The 18994-nt window shown below is 41.0% G+C and overlaps 1 protein-coding gene across 2 annotated transcripts in view; it reads right to left on the bottom strand.

Moving 5' to 3' along the window:
* NCAPD3 (non-SMC condensin II complex subunit D3) overlaps window positions 1–18994 on the bottom strand; it is a 70290-nt gene that overhangs the window by 7803 nt on the left and 43493 nt on the right. The window contains exons 20-30 of one of the 2 annotated variants that reach the window (XM_013062140.2): window positions 17425–17532; window positions 15178–15292; window positions 14977–15084; window positions 13200–13438; window positions 12192–12271; window positions 6314–6451; window positions 5869–6002; window positions 5417–5616; window positions 3081–3191; window positions 976–1113; window positions 84–250 (exon numbers count right to left, since the gene is read on the bottom strand). In XM_013062140.2, coding sequence (XP_012917594.1) covers window positions 84–250; window positions 976–1113; window positions 3081–3191; window positions 5417–5616; window positions 5869–6002; window positions 6314–6451; window positions 12192–12271; window positions 13200–13438; window positions 14977–15084; window positions 15178–15292; window positions 17425–17532 — 1538 coding nt within the window. The remainder of the gene's footprint in view (window positions 1–83; window positions 251–975; window positions 1114–3080; window positions 3192–5416; window positions 5617–5868; window positions 6003–6313; window positions 6452–12191; window positions 12272–13199; window positions 13439–14976; window positions 15085–15177; window positions 15293–17424; window positions 17533–18994) is intronic. The other variant, XM_045080327.1, reaches the window with a different exon arrangement.

Below are 18994 nucleotides of genomic sequence, written 5' to 3'. Positions count from 1 at the left end.
AACACCCAGTGGGGAAGGCACAGACATCATGGAGAATGTGGTGAGAGGCAGTCTGCCCCATTCCTGATGTACCAGCTCCATACCTGCTTTTGGGTATGAACCTCTTCAATAGCCCAGCCTCAAGGGAAGGAGACAGAGGCGGTGCTTGGCCAGCAGCCGTCCTGGGTGTTGAGGGCTGGGTATCAGTGGCAGGCACAGTGGCACCTTCCTGGACAGCAGAAGATGGCATAACTTCTGAACTCGGGGCAACCTGTCAGAGAACAGAAATAAAGACTATTTACCTACTGCAACTTTTTTTTTTTTTTTAATGGAAACTTTACATGCCCTGAGCAAGTCCAGAAGTAATTTATTTTAAAACCATATCAGCCCTTGTCAAGTAGAACTTTTTCTTCAGAAAGTTATGGCAGATGCTATGGCATTAAAGAGAAAAAGGATTAAGTTAGTTTGCCTTCATCAGTTTTTAATGCAGCAGATCTATCTGGATTTCTCAGAGAAGTGACCACACTTTGTCTGGAAGTGAACAGCAGCTTACTAGAAATAACCCAAGCAACATTTTGTCCTGAACAGGGGCACATGGGGAGCAGGACCACAAACAAACTGAGATACCTAGAGGGATCTAATTAGCTATGATCACTAGAATCACACATTAAATAACCCAACCACCAGCTTGCTTTTTGGGCATTCATACGTGGCCCCCAAGTATTACTACGATGACTTTCCAGAAAAATTCACGTAGCCTGGGCATGAGGGAAGCGAAGCCTCTCTGATCAAATAATCTGTGTGGCACACGTGGCAAAGGAACACAAAGCGATCCACAACCGGCAACCCAAAAGGTCTTGTTCCAACCAACCTTGGCTCCTATGTGGGTTTCAAGAAGCACTGGGAAAGCTGGCAGTGGAAGGCAGACTGGAGAGGAGGGTCACATGCTACTGGTGCTCTTTGTGTCCCCCGGGCCCTGTAAGCCACCCCACTCACATCTGCTTGTTCTGCCAGCTCCTGCTCCTGCGCTAGCTGCTCGTTGTACTTCTTGATGTCGTATTCAAGTTCTGATGCAAGCTGCTTGTCTAATGCAAAGAAATCCTTTATTTCATCACGGTAATCCTGCATCACCTCCTAAAACAGACCCAGAGGCATCTTTTAGTGTTTTCTTGAATAAATACATAAGCTCTGCAACACAACCTGATAAATATTAACAGGAATAATAAGATGTGTTTTGTTGAGAGCAGACTTATTTCTAGTATATCAACCAACAAGTTAAGTAACATGATGGTATTATCCTGGGAAATGCCAACTGCACTCGTATTGACCACAGAAGCCAAGACTTGAGAGATTAACTATCAGTTCTGATCTCTTAGGGAGCGTCCTGTCTAACCACCACTCAACAGGCAGTTTCCCAGGATCCTGATAAGGAAGAAAGAAAACAGAATCACACAATCTGAGCCTCAAGCAGGTCTTATACAAGGGCACAGACTTGCACTAATAAGCTACCCCCATCTATTCCTGAAAGTAGGGATGGGGATAGTGATGTAGCTAGGTGATCGGGCTTCGCTCTGGGTCACTACCAGTTTAAAGGCTTCTGTAGTGTCACTGAGGCAGGTCCTTTAGCAATTCAAGTCAGAGGTTAGATGGGCAGGTGATATATGGCACTGTCCTGGCTCTGACAGGACCTCTGAAGCAAGTTACAGGAAGCTGTGCAGTCTAAAAGTTGCTCATCTGTCTACACTAGCTTTCTCAGAGGACTGCAACTATAGCTCTAATCCCATCGTTCTGTCTTCCTCTGAAGATAGAACAGAAGAGCTTTCATCATACAAGGCTAAGAACATTCTCAGGCCTTACGGGGAGATGCCAGGGACCAGGCCTCTTTGCTAAGAGGAAGAAACCATTTCATCTAACAGTATCAGAAGGAGAAGATTTATCACAGCCCTACCTGCGAGGGAAGTCCTAACAAAAGGTAGGAACTCTATAAACGCTTCCAGGTACCATGAAGAGGGGGCTGCACAGGCTGGGGGAGAGGACGGCTGGAGCTGCTTTCACAGAAGGCTGCCAATGCACGAGCACTGTGCTGCTCAAATAAGGCAACTGTGTGGCCATCCTCTGGGCGTGTGCTCAGAAATAGGGGAAACTTATTGTTCATAAGCCTTTAAGTAGTTTATTGAAGATCTAAACTCTTTTTTTCCTCTTAGAGCTTTAAAACAGTCAGGGCAGTAAAAGCATAAGAATGACTGAAGTTCTCATTTGGTCCACACAATGAGCCTATCTTTTCTACCTTAACTTAACTTTCCTACCTTAACTCTTTAGTTTAAAGAGCTATTTGAAGAATTTACATTAAATGTAATTTGGTTGTAGCCCTTATGGAAAAATTTTTTTTTAGCATTTCTTGAGGAAGAAAATAGCATCATGTAAACAGAGAAAGGAAAAAAAAAGTTCCATTTATTTCTGATAGAAAAATGTAAACAGAGAAAGGAAAAAAAAGTTTCATTTATTTCTGATAGAAAAATTTTACCAGAAAGGTCAGGGGCCTCATTTATGTCTGCACAGCAGTTCTACATATTCTGAGGGCTTAGACCATTTTTCATGGCCTCGGATACCACCAGTGATGGTGGCCCAGCCCCCATCAGTGTGCCCCCAAACCCACTGTTATTTCCTGATGTGGAGGCAGTGTTAAAGGCAAACATCCCCAAACTGAACATGATGCCCAATTTCACTTTATCCCTCCCCAGAATGACTAAGATGAAGTCTTTGTACTTGACCCCAGTTGAGAAAGCCTTCAAAACTGAATCTCCAAACTGGCATCAAGGACACGCAGGCTCAGCACAGTGAGTCAGCCCTTCATAAACTCAACAGCCATGAAAAAGGCAAGAACCAGCTTCTGTGGAACCTATGGTCAAACACTCTCTCTGTTCTCCCAACAGTCAAAGGCCTATTTGGCTGGTCTAATTCTAAAAAAATATAAAGCTGGTTTTGTAGCATTCTGAGTTCCTGTGTTCACTGACCAACTACACCATCATAACTGTGACAGATCCTGAATAATGAGCTAGAGGCAGGAGACAGAGTCCACAAAGCACAAAGTCCTCTTTTACCCTGAGATAGGTCATGAGTTCCCGCAAAGCTGGGATCTTATTTTTCTCTAGTACGGTCTTCAGGGAGATGATTATTGGAATAATATTTTCTATAAAATTCTTCTTCTGAACCTGTAGTAACACAAACAAAGGCATGTTTTAGATGGATAAAGTTCTGAGACAAAGATTTCTCCACCTAGCACCTTCTGCATGGCCGAGCTATATAGTACTACAAAGGCTTCTTGTTTATCTTTTATCATGATGCTGGGAACTCTAGCACCTTTGTCCTGGAAACTTTATAAGCATGATCTCAAAATACTCAGAAGGCTTTGTGAAGGAGGATGGGGGCAAATGCTATTCATATTTTCTAAACAAGAAACAGGAATTAGAAATAGGATGAATACTTGATAATAAGCTCTCAACCTCTACACAAACCCATCTCGGATCCAGTCAATTCTTCTACTCAGCATCCCCCCTTTGGAATAAAAATGAGTTCACTTCTGGCTACTCAAAAAAGACATTTTATATTCCTGCTGTGAAATGACAAATGGTTGAGAATGTCTAAGCATGAAAGAGTCAGCGTCGTATTTCTCTCTTTTTGTGTGTATAACTTCGCATACATTTAGAAAAGGTTTATGTATTTATACAGTACCTGATTTGACCATGCCTTCATATTCTTACCATGAATCCTCACTAACCATAGATATTTTCTAATAAATCTCTTAGAATTAAAAATAATCATTATAGTAGCCAACATATGTAGAAAGATTTCTCCTTCTGGATTTGGAAAGTGTTCTTTTTCTTCTTATTTAAAGTCACTAGTATATGTTCCTTGCTTGTAAATCACCATTTCTAAAAAGGCTTATCAGTTCCTGAAATAGAAGTTCAATCGGTAGAGAAATAAGCACTTTAATAATTATGAGTCTGAGCAGATCGTAAGTATAGGGATAGCCTTAAAATGTGGTTTAAATGCATTCAACTCAATAAATATTATCAAATGCCTTCTTTGTACCAGACACAAAGTTAACCTCTGGGGATGTAAACATGAAGCCAAGAATTCTTGCCTTCAAGCTACTTCCAGACCAGGCTGTGTGCTATGATGTATGACATGATGTGACAAGTGGCAGGATGGTGAGCAACTTACACAAGAGGGATGCCTACGTAGGCAGGTGAACCTTTTGAAAAGATGTAGGAATTTGGCAGCAGGAAATGAGGACAGCGTGGGAGAGGTCCTGCGGGGGCGGGGGGGGGGCAGACAGTGTGCAAAGGCAAACAGCAGGAGCACACACCTCCCACTTGAGGAACCAACAGGGACCTGGAATGGAGGGGTCAGGGAGGGGAGCATGGAGACGGGAGGCGCAGGGGCAGTATGGACACTCAAGAGTTCCACGTGCCTGGGAGAATAATAAGGATTTTATTCAGAAGGTGATAGGAAGCCACCAAACTACAGACTAAAGGTAGCAGTGGTGAGGTATAAATTATATGCAATAAAATTTACCCATGTTAAGTGAACAGTTTGACGCATCTGACAACAGTATAGAGTGAGTAACCAATACCACAATCTGCTTAATCACCCATAATCCATCACTCTGAAAGTTCCCTGCTGCCCTCTGCAGCCAATCTTCCTCTAGTCTCTTTTAAGCAGAAGAATAAAATGATCAAATTTGTCCTTAAGAAAAACTGCTGGGGCAGCAAGGTGGTACACAGCCTGAACCAGGAAGAAACTAGTGACACAAAGGGTGTTGAGTGAGGAAACCACTGGGAACGGCACCAGTTTAAGTAAGTGAAGAATGGGTGAGAGAGATGGGTTTGTGAGATAAAATGGACTAGATGGCATCAAGGTCTATTTTTTTAGGGTCCAAAGCTCTTAGGACTCAAGTGGGAAATACAACCTAGTGATCGAGGCTAGTTTAAGAACTGGACCCTGGTGAGGACTATGGCAATTAAGTGCCATTCTAAATTAGCCTGATCCCAATCTGGATACTCTGGTCAAAGGAAGCATGCACTTGGCATGCCAGACTCCAGACGGAGGTGGCACTGGGTTACAACTTGGTAGATAATGGTTTGTTTCCCCACAATAAAGACAGTGAGAGAAGAGACAAAGAGGAGAAGAAAAGAGGAGTAACTCAGTTTTGACAGAGGAAGTCTGAGATGCCTGTGGCATATCCAAGCAGACAAATGGGATGGGCTCAGGCCATGAGAGAAGGTGGAGCTAGAAACAGAGGCAGAATCATCATCACTAGGGTAAGTGTTAAGGCCATGGGTGAGAATAAAAGTGAGGTAGACCACCAGGACTCAAGGGGTGGACGGAGGAACACAGGAGTATAACCAGGCCCATTTACGGAATGACAACTCACTTGCGAGATGAGCCTCTTTTGAGCTTCCTGCATGACTGCACTGGCCAAGGCTGTGTCATCTTCTTCTAAAAGAAGGTCCTTATCTGCTTTAGATCTCATGGCCAAAAGCTTGATCTCCTTTGAGCTGAGCACCTCAAATGTATCTGAGAGCAATTCACTGGCTTCCATGTCTAGGGGCAGGATGCCGTCAGCAAAGGATGCTGAGAAAAGAGCACAGAAGATCAGCTTCTGAGAAACAGTCCAGCTCCAGGGGGAAGGGTATCCCACAGAGCTAGGAGGGCCCATCTTGGCTTCGAGTGGGGGTCTGCATGGGCACAGCTGATGTCAAAGAAGGAAAAAAACGGGGTCTTCCCATAATATCAGGGTCTCATTTGCTACAGATCTGCTGAGCCATTAGCCACAAGGCATTTCATTTTTAAATATACATTTTATCCCAAACACATCAGGCCTACCCAAAATACTAAGACAGATTTTAGAAGTGATATTGAATCGCTGTTCATCTGTGAAGTGTTCCAGAAGAAATTTGTAGATTTTCATTCGTTTCTGCTTATTTGTCTTTCCCTTCAGTGAAAACAGCCGCTTCTCTCTATGGTGAAACAGGACAATTTTACCACATCACATGGACAAGGATACAAGGGTACAATTTCAACAGCAGTTTGCAGCATCCTAAAAAAATTGTCTACCCAAGGTGTAAGTGCACAGATCAGAGGACTATGCTTCCTGGAGGCACTTCCCTCAGGACACTATCACAGGGCAAACTGTCTCGGGTCACTTTGCCCAGAGAGGGCAGGCCCGCCACACAGAGTGCTAGGGCCGGGGTCTGTGCCTCATCACCTGTACAAAGCAGATGCCCACCTCCCACTGTTTTGCCTAGCCCTTCCAGAGAGCTCCACTGACCTCTCTGACTGGGGAAACTTGTTATACTTCTCATGCTTCTCGTAGTTATTGAAGTGGAAGATACATTCAATGAAGTGCTGGAAGAACATGACAGGGTTCCTCTTCAGTAACAGATGAGCCAGGCAAAACTCCCCAAAACTATAGAGAAGAGGAGAGAAAAGAGAAAGAAAGAGACCCAATTCCTGTTTGCAGACAGCCTCTAAAATTACACCAAAAACACAGGGGCCAGGGGAAGCTACGAATAAGGGAAAGAGATACGAAATCTATCCCAATATACAACTTCATTCAGACCAAAAGCAAGATACAAATTTAGCTTCTTTTGTCTGTCCTTGCTCAAGTGCATAAAGGCTTTTTCTACCTAGATTCCTTTCAAAATTCTAACAAGGTGTTATTATTCAGCTATATTTCAAATGCAGGAAAACAACCAACCGACCCGAAACTGCTCTTCAAGTAGAATTCTGTGGTCCTTATAGCTGATGCAACAACAGACCACCACCTGAAAATGAACACTTGGTTTCCTTCCCCCACTTCAACTTGAGGTGTGTTGTCCACAATAATGAACAACAACCAACTTTCGTAATTGGGACTTCTTTAAGAACTGGGATTAGTCATAAGAGCCTCAAAGTTTGGGTCAGCCCAGACAGTGAAGCACTCTCACTGAGCCTTAGACCCATCAGCAAGCCCCAGGCACTCTCCTTTCTCCCGTGGCCCCAAACCTAGAAGAGGCATCTGACATGCACATACCAGGCCACCCAGTAAGACACAGATGTCACCAACACTGTGCCGATCTGAATGGCAAAACACTAGTGGTTTCCAAAGCCAAATGTATATGGACAAAAGCCAACTGCAGGCCCTAGACAGTTTATCTAGTAGGGGAGAGAAGGCCAAGGCATGAGCATTTGCTCAGAGGTCAGCATGGGGTGGTACAGGGCTGGCTCTGATTCATTTAGACTGTCTAGAGCAATGTTTTAATTTCATTTCAGAGTTAAATCCAATTTCCACCTACACAGGGGCACCAGTTAGCTCTCAAGGAGGGAGGAGCAATGACGAGGATAACCCAAAGTGATTCTTGGCTTTGGGAAGCACAGGACTTGCAGGAGAGTCACCTTCTCCTAATGGTCCTCCTGAGGCTAATATTAAAATCACTTTGTATTCAAAGAATACACATTGATGATGACTCAGAGTAGGTAGTTCTGGAAACTTGACTGAAGTAAACCTAGGAAAAAGCTCCACTGCAAAAAGCGGCACTCTGACCACTTATCTAGGAGATAAGGGAGCAGCCTAACACAAAACCAGCAAAACTCTAATTCCCTTAGGAGAAGTTCATATAAGGCCAGCTAGATGCCCCTGCTGATCTAGGAGCAATCGGTATGTTCTACACAAACTGCTGTTTTGTAGACCTGGCTGAAGAACAAGCAAGGTCACAGCATCAGGTGAAGTTCTTTCTAAACAAGGGTTACTCTGGTAAGCTATCTGTGACCAAGAGTGGAGAAAATCATTAAGTAAACAAAAACCATTTCCCTAGAAACAAGGCTTTACCTCCCTTTATTACAGTTAACCTACAATAGCATAGCAGTTCTTACAACTATCTGCATTTTCTCCTCGTATCTGAAATCATTCATGTCAAAATAAGATTAGACAGAATACAACCCTTCTACAAGAAGAGGGGCTACTGTGAGCTTCAATTTTTGAGCTTGGACTTGATCTTCAGTGTTCATCTGCTCAGAATTTAGGTCAAGAATACATACCAGTAAAGGTAACTGACGGGCAAGATACTGCAATCGACTCCCTAGTGAGTAACTGGCTTAACCAAGTATACAGATAAATCCAAGAGTAACACAAATTATGCAAAGGATTCACATGCTCAGGGCTGGAAGCAGAGTTAAAGGGCTTTGCATCATGAGAAGCCAGAAACCACAGTCAATGGGTAACATTCAGCACTCGTCTTGCTATTACATTTACTGGGACTAAAAGGACACATTTCAGCATTACACTTACCAATCTTTCTAGCTTGATAAACTGGGAAGAGAGAGAATTGGGGATTTTTTTTTGTCAGCTGAAAAGTTAAAATAAATGAACAGTAGTCTAAGGAATGTTTCCTGGAGCATTCCTTTTAGAGTGGCAGAGGACAACACTTTCCAGATATATAAAACAGGAAACTTTAACACTTCCAAAGACACCTTCCTAAGAACTCCACTTCCTTTCCCACCTCTTCTCATCCCTCAGGACAGCTGAAAGGAACTGGACAATTAAAAGGAACCGTACATAATCACACCACCAATTCAGGGATATTGTCTAGACATTTTACACCGCATTAATTACATTACACAGAAAACAAAGAGAAGACCAGCTAAATCGGAGTCATAATAATCGTTTACAAAACGGTTGTTACTCTCTTACTAAGAATCCAAATCCAGGTTTCAAATAGCCTGGGAGGACAGGAGGGCTAGATTCCTCCACCTGGCCCACATAATAGTACGTAGCCTCCTCTACTGAGGATCTGGCTATCTTTTTTCCTTCACTGCTTGGTAACTGCTTCCTAGTTTTCTCCCAACAACGCTTCTGTGGTCTGAATGTTTGTGTCCCCACAAACCCCATTCCTATGTTGAGAACCTAGCCCCTAAGGAAACAGTATTAGAAGACTGGGCCTTTGGGATTACTGAATGAGATTAGTGTTCTTATAAAAGATGCCCTGGAAAGATCCCTTGTCCCTTCTGCCATGTGAAGACACAATGAGAAGCCTGCTATCTGGAAGACGACCTTCATTCACCAGAACCCAATCATGCTGGTGACCTGGTTTCAGACTTCTAACTTCTAAACTTTAAGAAAGAAATTTATGTTGTTTATAAGCTACTCAGTCTGTATTATTTTTTTTTTAATATTTTATTTATTTATTCGACAGAAAAAGAGAGACCACAGCAAAGGGAGCAGCAAGCAGAGGGAGAGAAAGAAGCAGGCTTCCTGGTGAGCAGGGAGCCCGATGTGGGGCTTGATCCCAGGACCCTGGGATCACAACCAAGCTGAAGGCAGATGCCTAACGGACTGAGCCATCTAGGTATCCCCAGTATTTTGCTATAGCTGCCTGAATGGACTTAGACAATTTCTCAGGGATTCTTCAATGTCCATACAGATAACCTCAATTAACCCCTAACTTTCTATTTTTCTGATCTCATCAACTCTAGTGACCCTCCCATGCATGTTCTATGTAGCTACTCTGCAGCCCCATCCTGAACCATGTCACTACATCCAGAACACCCGCTTCTGATGTACGATAATCTACGTCATGACCACACACACCTAACCTTCCAGCTTTCTGACACCCCCTCTTCCCGTCCCTTTTGCTCTACTTCACTAACCCCTTGACATGCTCAATTACTTCCTCTTTTTCCAACCAGTCCGTCTTCACTTTCTTTACTGACTCAATGACTACTATCTTAGTCACTCTCTTGCCTTGAACCTCTCTGGCCCTGCCTTGTGACACTTCTGTGGCATTTCCCCAGTTAAGCCCAAACAACCCACTTTTTACCTATCACCTCTTGAGTGCTATACTACAAGGACACCACCTAGTGGGCAGAGGGAATTTTTTTTTCTTTCCACTGGAGACAGGTTTTATTGAGGTTAATGGTCATAGGAAAGGCTCCCAAGGAACCTGGGGAAGGGGTTCCCTGTTGAGTCAGTCAGCGGATGCACAAGGCCAGGGCACATATGTGGGAGGTTAGGGCACATTCATCTTCTCAGGATTCTGTCGCTCCTTCTTTGGAGAAGGGGGAGAGCATCTTAAGGGAGGAGTAATTCAAAGAGAGCAAGGGAGAGGTTAGGCACAGTTGAGAGCTCCTAACCTGAGAGAAGGCAACACAATAGGCAGCAACATCTGTGTGGAAAGCTGGATACATCATACATCATACAATTCTGCAGACCCTAAACTTTAGTGGGTGTATATGACCAATTAAAAATGTCACTCAAATTTGCAAGAATCTTCAGGAAATCCACCTAGGCCAGAAATAAATGCATCAGGCTGTGCCACTACAGTTTTTAGAAGACTGTATTAGCACACATGTATGGAAAAATTAATGTGTTTCATGCAAGCAGATAGGCCTGACCTAAAAATAAGGGAACAGACTAATTTAAATTACAGTTAATAAAGGTAATCATCAGCTTATCAAAGCTGAAAATCAGGGCCCACATTTAAGCCATGTGGTTTAAACAAACACAGAATATGGAGATACAATGGAAAGATTTAAAAGGAAAGTATCAGAATACTGCATTGATAATCTACTATAAATACCTATCTATCCTTTTTTTATTTAAGATTTTATTTATTTACTTGACAGAGATCACAAGTAGGCAGAGAGGCAGGCAGAGAGAGAGGGTGGGGGGAAGCAGGCTCCCTGTTGAGCAGAGAGCCTGATGGCCTCAATCCAGGACCCTGGGATCATGACCTGAGCCGAAGGCAGAGGCTTTAACCCACTGAGCCACCCAGGCGCCCCCCTATCTATCCTTCTAATTTCTTTCTGATTCATGCTCTGATCACCTTTTTTTTTTTTTAAGATTTCATTTACTCATTTGACCGAGACAAAGAGAGAGCACAAGCAGGGGGAGCAGCAGGCAGAGGGAGAAGCAGGCTCTCCACTAAGCAGGGAGCCCAATGTGGGGCTCAAGTCCAGGACCCTGAGATCATGACCTGAGCCAACTGAGCCACTCAGGTACCCTCTGATCACTTCTATAATGGGTTCTGTGTATGTTACATACTGACCAATGCTCTTGTTCACATACATGTAACGAGGCTGAGAAAAGGGAGTAAACCTAGAAGGGTAGGTCTCACCTCCCCGGCTCATCACATGAAAGCCTCTCAACACTTCTAATTATAGTTGCTGCTGGGCTATACATTGCAGAGAGGAGAAAGCCAGGACAGCCAGTCTTATGGTAGCACAGTAAAGGTAAGAGGGCATTACATTGTTATTTTGGTCCTTTCTCAGTTATATAAACAACAAAAAAAGTAATAGTCTCAGCTTTTTTTTTCTGACTCTAGATAGCATTAATTAGAATGTTAACCTTCTACTAGTTTTCTATGTGAAATATTCCTCCTTGGAAAATTATACCCAAAGAAAAACCAAACAGAAATTCTTCCATGGAAGTCAGAGTAAATCACAGGTGATCATATTTAGAACCACTATTATAAGCTATTTATAGCTAATGAACTCTATAAAGACCTTTTCCCAACTGTGGTAGCTTTTGCCATGGCATTCAACATTCTATTTTCCAGTTGTAGAACTGCTCCAAAAAGAATTATTCATGCAACATAATCAAGGTAAACAAATCATTCCTCAACCTCCTGAAAACAATCCTCAAAAACACAGAATGACAGGAATTAACAATTCTCAAGAAACACCCATTTCCAAGAAGCCTTGTAATTTGTATACTCTCATTTCACATGTGCAATTATCTCAAAATTCCTAGAATATCTTCCTTACAAGTTCTGTACTTTTAAAAAGCATGAACTCTATCAAAATTGGCATTTTATTGACCTAGAAATCAACATAGTTAAGTCAACAATTAATGGCTACAATTCCGTATAATTTACTATGACAAACTCATACACTGCTCTTCATTACTCCTTTAGGGAGAGTCAACATTGTTAGCAAGTGTAGTCAGTGCTGAGATTATTTAACGGTCAAATTGGATGAGGCATTTTTCTTTTAAACATATGCAAAATAAAGCTTTGTTATATAGCTTACAAATCTGTTAATTCTCTGGCAACTGCCAAAAGTTCACTAAATTCTAAATAACTCAGCTCTAAACCAGTTTTAAGGAAAAGAGCTAAAATACACAAGAAATTAGGTAAATCATTCAGTTTTCTGACATGTGAGGGAAGAGTTACCTGGCAATGTCCGGGTGTGAATCTATCAGAGTGCTGACAAATCTGAAGAACAGAGAGCCCTTCCATTTCACAAATTCTTCCTGTATAAAGAGAAACAGGCTTACTTAATAAGGATGAATTTTAATATACAAATCCTAAAATCAGTCATAAAACCAACTGTTAACTTTCTTTTGTTTAACATCACACCTGTCAGCTACTTAGTCTGTCTGTGGCACATTAGCACAGTCTGTTAGCACTCACTTCCCGACCATCTTGAAAGCATGTGTATTTGTTAATCACAAAGAGAAGTGGAGGGATATTTGGATAGAACAGCATCATATCTACTCTATTAGGAAAATGACTCAAAGCACATAGCTTTAAAAGGGAGAGTGCCAATGGTGCCTTCGTCAGCCATCTAACCATATGAAAAAGTAAGTATATAGAACATATAAGAATAGACATACATCTTAGTTAAATGCCTTCTTTTTAAAGATCAATTATTATTTCTCCTTCACTTTAGGCTAAACATATGTTCTTGATAGCAAGAAAAATATTGAGTGCTCTGTTCACTAAGTTTAGAGTTCACCAAGTTCTTTCGCATACTAAAATTTCTCATTAGACTCTCAGAGCAACTCTGAGCTAGCCAAGGCAAACATGATCCTCATTTCACAAAAGAAGTTATGTCGAGAAACACTGACTTGTTCAAAGTCAAGGAGAATGACAGAATAGTAACTAGAAGTACTCATCCACTGAGTGTGTTCTTCTCTATATGGAATTTATTCACAAAAATGAAACCTCACACTGGTTGACAGGATATCTGAACAAACACCCAAAATAAACATTAGGAAGTAATGATCTGTTTAAAAGCCTGTACAGAACATCAGAAGAGTGATATTTTAAACTAGAGCCAAGGCTGATTATTTTTGGATTCTACTACAGAGCAGCACATTTCCTATTTACTCAAATATTCCCTGAAACCAGAAGAAATAGTGGAAGGAAAAATATGACAGGTCCTGTTCTAAGACATACCTGCAAGAGATTAGTAAGCAAGATGAGTGTTTGCTTTCGGATAAATGGATTTGAATCCTTTAGACACATGGAGATATTGGGAATGTACTTGTCCACCATGACAGTGTACCGGATACAAAGATCACACATGACGATGACGACATTGTTGCGAACAGCCACATCATCACACACTTCCAGCTCTCGCACAAGGGCCGGGATGCTCTTCTTTGCAAGATCCTCATGCTGTAAGCACAACTTACCTGTCAGAGAAGAGATTAAGATTCTTAATTCTAATCCTATGCTTACATTTTCTCCAGATATAGCTTGCTAAAATATATATTTTACTTGATCAAAGTTAAAATATCATGCCAACAATCACAAAAGGTCAAAGGCAGGCAAACTCATACTACTAAATATAAGGAAGTTCAAAACACCTAAAAAAACAATATTCCCCTACCCCTTCCAGGGTTTTATGAGACATAGACTAAGAGATGTTCCTTCATTGGAGCAAAACTATTCTCCTGGTTTTTTTTTTAAAGATTTATTTATTTGACACAGAGAGAGAGAGAGAGATCACAAGTAGGCAGAGAGGCAGGCAGAGAGAGAAGGAAGTAGACTCCCCACTGAGCAGAGAGCCCAATGCGGGACTCGATCCCAGGACCCTGAGATCATGACCTGAGCCGAAGGCAGAGGCTTAACCCACTGAGCCACCCAGGCACCCAAACTATTCTCCTTTTAAAGTCAACATATGAATTTCAGAATTATCTACTCATCTGGAAAATGACCAATAAAATCTAAAAGATGATACTTTTTATTTTGATTATACACATATTCCACTGAAGCCAAAAAGTTTAATAATGAATTCGAAATCTGAATTAGGTAAATAGGAAAGAATGACCACCTCATTTTATTTCTTGTTCATGGTTAGGAGAAGGAAAGCTGTAAATGAGTTTTGTTTGTATATTTTTTTAAAGATTTTTTTTTTTATTATTTGAGAGAAAGAGCATAGGCAGGCAGAGGGAAAAAGGGGCAAGCAGACTCCCTGCTGAATGGGGAGGGCTCGATCCCAGGACCCTGAGATCACGACCTGGCCAAACTCAGGAGCTTAACTGACTGCACCACCCAGGTGCCCCTGTTTGTATTTTTTTTGCAGCCCAGAGAATGTTTTGCTCTTATTCACAATTCTTATATTTCTGAAAAATAACCATTATTACAAAAAACATTCATAAATCTTATCCAGCATAAGATAAACAAGCATACTAAAACAAAATTAAAATCACAGCACAGAGGTCAGTCTTTTTGAGATTCACAACAATTTGAGTCTATAAGGAAATATGTTTATTAATTAGCTCATCTGCCAGTCCTGGAAGGTATCAAATAAACTATTTCCTTTCATGAACTGAACTGCAAATTAATTTTTTCATTCCCAGCAATCAGTGTAGTACCCGGCATACAGTTCCAGATGAACAGACTTCGTGGTGCCACATTATGAGTATTAAAAAAAATAAAAACAAAAACAGGAACAGGTATAATTGTAATAAATTAACATAAAAACCAAAAGCTCCCTATAGGGGGTGTCTTGAATCTGACTGTCTTGGGCGGCTGCCAACCGAAGGCTCTCATTATCAGCTCTCTGGTATGCCTCTGAGGTGGGAGCACCTATCAAATTCACAAGAGCTAGAGTAAATACGAGTGTAGCATATGTAATACATTACTAAGGCTGCCTTATTTAGGACAAAAAGCTACTCATGGAACTAGACTGCACCAGCAATACTTTCCCTATGTTATTCTTGCTTACCCAAGGTAATGATGGCATGTGCTCTAATCACGGAAGGCATGACACAGCTTCTGACTGGGGAGAGTGGCTGGAAGACTGGGGCTTCACTGCCACCTTGAGAAGATGTTGCTATAAGGAAGGAAAAGAGATCTTACTTATAGTATCTCAGAGGCTAACCGTGCCTTAAGACAGCCATGCAGAAGATAATTTCAAGTGCCTTACGATGATCTGTATCAACAGAAGAAGCTAGAATGGACTGAATCAGAAGGAATGCTCGCTTCTCCACTCGGGCTGGACAAAGCTGGGCTATATCTCCTAAGGTAAAAATGTACTTCACCTGCAAAAAGAATTGGTTTTGCAGTAAAAATAAGGCAAAAGAAAAATTAACTGTAGCTCAAGACATGTCAATTTTTTTGTACCCCAAATTAACTATTTTTTTTCCATAGAAACATATAGCTACTGTAAAAATTCAGTCACTAAATGGCAAAATCACCCAACCATATATATATATATATAAAACATAATTATATATGTATAATAAATTTTTAATGACTATATAAGTATGTTAAGAACTATTGATATCATCATAATTTACTTCACTACTAGCAAACATTTACACTATTTCTAATCCTTTACTATTATTTGCTTTCCTTCTGAAGAATACCTTTGTACCTTTAAACACTGTTTTACTTCCTTAGAAGTAATCCAGAGTTAAAGGGCATAAAACTGTTTTACATTTTATTTTATTTTTTTTTAAAGATTTTATTTATTTATTTGACAGAGAGAAATTATAAGTACACTGAGAGGCAGGCAGAGAGAGAGAGAGAGAAGGAAGCAGGCTCCTGCTGAGCAGAGAGCCCGACGTGGGACTCGATCCCAGGACCCTGAGATCATGACCCGAGCCCAAGGCAACAGCCTAACCCACTGAGCCACCCAGACGCCCCCTGTTTTACATTTTAAAACATATTTCCAAACTGTCTGCTTGATTGGTTTACTATTAAGACTCCTATCAAAAACTTGTAACTTCTGTCTTCCTCACAGCTGCTGTGTTTATGAAGACATTCCACTTGATAATTAATAACACTGCTTTTTTTTATCCTAAAAATGCAGGGGTGAGGCTAAATAGTAAAATGCAAAAGGTTTTTTTTTTTTTTTTTAAGATTTACTTACTTATTTTAGAGAAAGTGTGTGTGCAAGCAGGGCGAGGGACAGAGGGAGAGAGAGAATGTTAAGCAGACTTTGCCCAGAGCAGAGCCCAACGTGGGGCTTCATCTCATGACCCTGAGATCACGATCTGAACCAAAATCAAAAGTGTGTATTTTTAATCTTAGTGATTAAAGGAAAATTTCAATTCTATTTAAAGAAGAGTGATGTAAACAATATGATACAGGGCAAAACATCTCCATATATATTTTGACTGAAGGGAAGATTTTGATGACATATTTAATAGTTGGAAAAAAATTTAGAGGGAAAAACTCATTGGTCATAATAGGCATTTTTCTTAGTTTGGGCAGTGACTGCTCAGACAAATTAGAGGCGTGAGACCCCCTAGAAACCCTGGGACAGGGCCATATTACACATCAAAGCCCTCTGAACTGAAATGTCTAGATTCCTAATGATATTATTTTTATTACTAAAGTTGTATATTAATACCTCGGCACAAATGGTCTCTTCTCACAAATCTAAACATGGTCTTCAGTTTCTAGGTACAAGTGTAAGGTGGCAAAGAGGAGAGCTCAGAGGAGAGGTGCTCTACTAATTTTCAAATAGATGAGAAAAATGGCCAATTCTGGTGAAATGCTGGCCTCTATTGAAGGGCATCAAAAAGTTTTCTTTCCCAAGTGTCAGATGTTGGCAGTCAGAATTACTACAGCATGTTTTGTTGATGGTCAGCCACTCAAATCAGGAAACTGGCCCCACATATCCTGGCCCACAGAAATTAACTGCACCAACACAATTTCTAAAGAAGTGTGCCATGTCATACAGTTTTGCTGCTCCAAGGTTACTTGTATCTTCAATTTTTAAACACTCCACTGTATTACAGACAAGGCTTCAGAACTGCTCAGCCCTAGTCCCTAGTTTTACAGTCTGATACTCAAACAGCTTAGCAGACACATTATAATTTAAGTACACACCAAACAAATAAGCCAAAAGAACAAAGAGCATACTCTCTTTATTACTTTCTTACCTTATTATTTCAGTGCATACTGTGTTTTCCCTGTTGGATCAGGTACCTCACAGGCTCTAGCTGGATGAAGCATATCCCAACCAGTTTTTCCCCAGATAATATATACATGAGAGAAAAATGAAGAGGCCACCAACACAAAAATTTTTCTAAAAAAAAGTAAGGTCTAGGCTTGGAAAATCCTTTTCTTGCTAATAGGATTAGAAATGCACATTAGAAAGTCATTTTTAGAAAATCCCGCCCAATGTAAAGGAAAGGAATGTCTGAGAAAAGTAATTACTTACAAATAGGTCTTCATCCATATTCCCAGGTCCACTTTGCTTCAGAACTATGTCAGAGAGTGACTGCACACAGGTGGAGAGGATATCCCCACACACCTGTTTCAGTAGTTCCTGTGACAAGTCAAAGGTAATCTCTGAAGGATTCCATAGATCTACAAGACTATCCATGAAACAATTTTCTCAGAAGAAACTCTATGGTCTTCAAAGGCATAAACCATGAGAAGTCCTAGCCATCATGCTTTCGAATCTTTGCTCTTTTTAGCAATCTGGCTAGAAGAACTAAGCAGAATTCACAAAGAATAGTATATATAGATAGATAAATAGATAGATAGATGTACACTATATATATATAGATAGATAGACAGATACATATATAGACATCTATATATATATCTCATAGGTGTGTGTATAAACACATATAATACACATACATACACACTTTTCTCTTTCTCTGGGAAGATCTAGTACCCTGATAAGAAATCTATAATAGCGGTGCTCTTCCATTAATAGAGAAAAACACTGGAAACCTGGGTGGTATACAACCACCCAGTGGTATACAACCACCCAGTGGGTAGTATACAACACTTCCATGCCAGCTGAGAGAGCTCAGTCACATTCTGTAGCTCTTTGACTACATTTTCTCTAGGAGGCCAGTCCCAAAACACCGAAGTTTAGCTAAGAGGCTCCACTCCAAGATTTCCATGTTATTTCCATGTTTATTTATTTGACAGAGAGCAACTGGGGGTCGGGAGTGGACAGAGGGAAAGGAAGAGGGAGGAGCAGACCCTGCACTGAGTGCAGAGCCCAAGCTGGGGCTTGATCCCACAGCCCTGAGATGGTGACCTGAAATGAAATCAAAAGTTGGGATGCTCAACTGACTGAGCCACCCAGCAGCCCCAGAAATGATTATAGTACATGTTGAAATCACCTGTTTCCATGTGCATTTTCCCTGTTGTGTTTTGAGTGCCTTAGGAAGGGACTCTGTTTTAACAAATCACCCCAGGGCCCAGCAGCACTACCACAAAACAATGCTTAATGTTTACCATACTGTAGCCACTATGACTGTGATCCAAATGTTTTTTAGTTTGACATGGCCTAAAACATTTCAAAATGACTGTCTTTATTACTTTTTATGGAATTACTGTACTTATTTTAATAGATTGCACTGCTTGGGCTATAATGCTGTCCAAGAGAACTTTTGAAATCTGTATGCTCTATCCTGGCAAGAAGACAAAGGTCAGCTTGTGTGAGACCTCAAGCCTAGAACTGGGCTGGATAGTTGGACTAGAACTTCTGTAATCACAGAATCTGGGAGAGAACTGTTATGCCCATCTAATCCTGGGATTCTCTCCACATAGGGAGGGACTCATGTCAAGTTGTCTAGCTTCTCTCTGAACACATCCAATGACTTAGGATGTATTCTGAGGGAAGTCCCTCCATTTTAGGCAGACCTAGTATTTTTTATCTTTAGTTGGCCAATTATTTGTCTCCTTGCAATTTCCCACTCACTGGTCCAAATCAGTTCTCTGTGATGCCAAATAAATCTAATTTTTTTCATTTTAAGGTCCTTCAT

Source organism: Mustela putorius, unplaced genomic scaffold (assembly GCF_011764305.1).
Source record: "Mustela putorius furo isolate JIRA1106 unplaced genomic scaffold, ASM1176430v1.1 tig00000460_pilon_pilon_pilon, whole genome shotgun sequence".
Classification (NCBI taxonomy): Eukaryota; Metazoa; Chordata; class Mammalia; order Carnivora; family Mustelidae; genus Mustela; species Mustela putorius.
The sequence above is the reverse complement of the archived record's forward strand: the minus strand, read 5'-3'. Positions and strand labels throughout refer to the sequence as shown.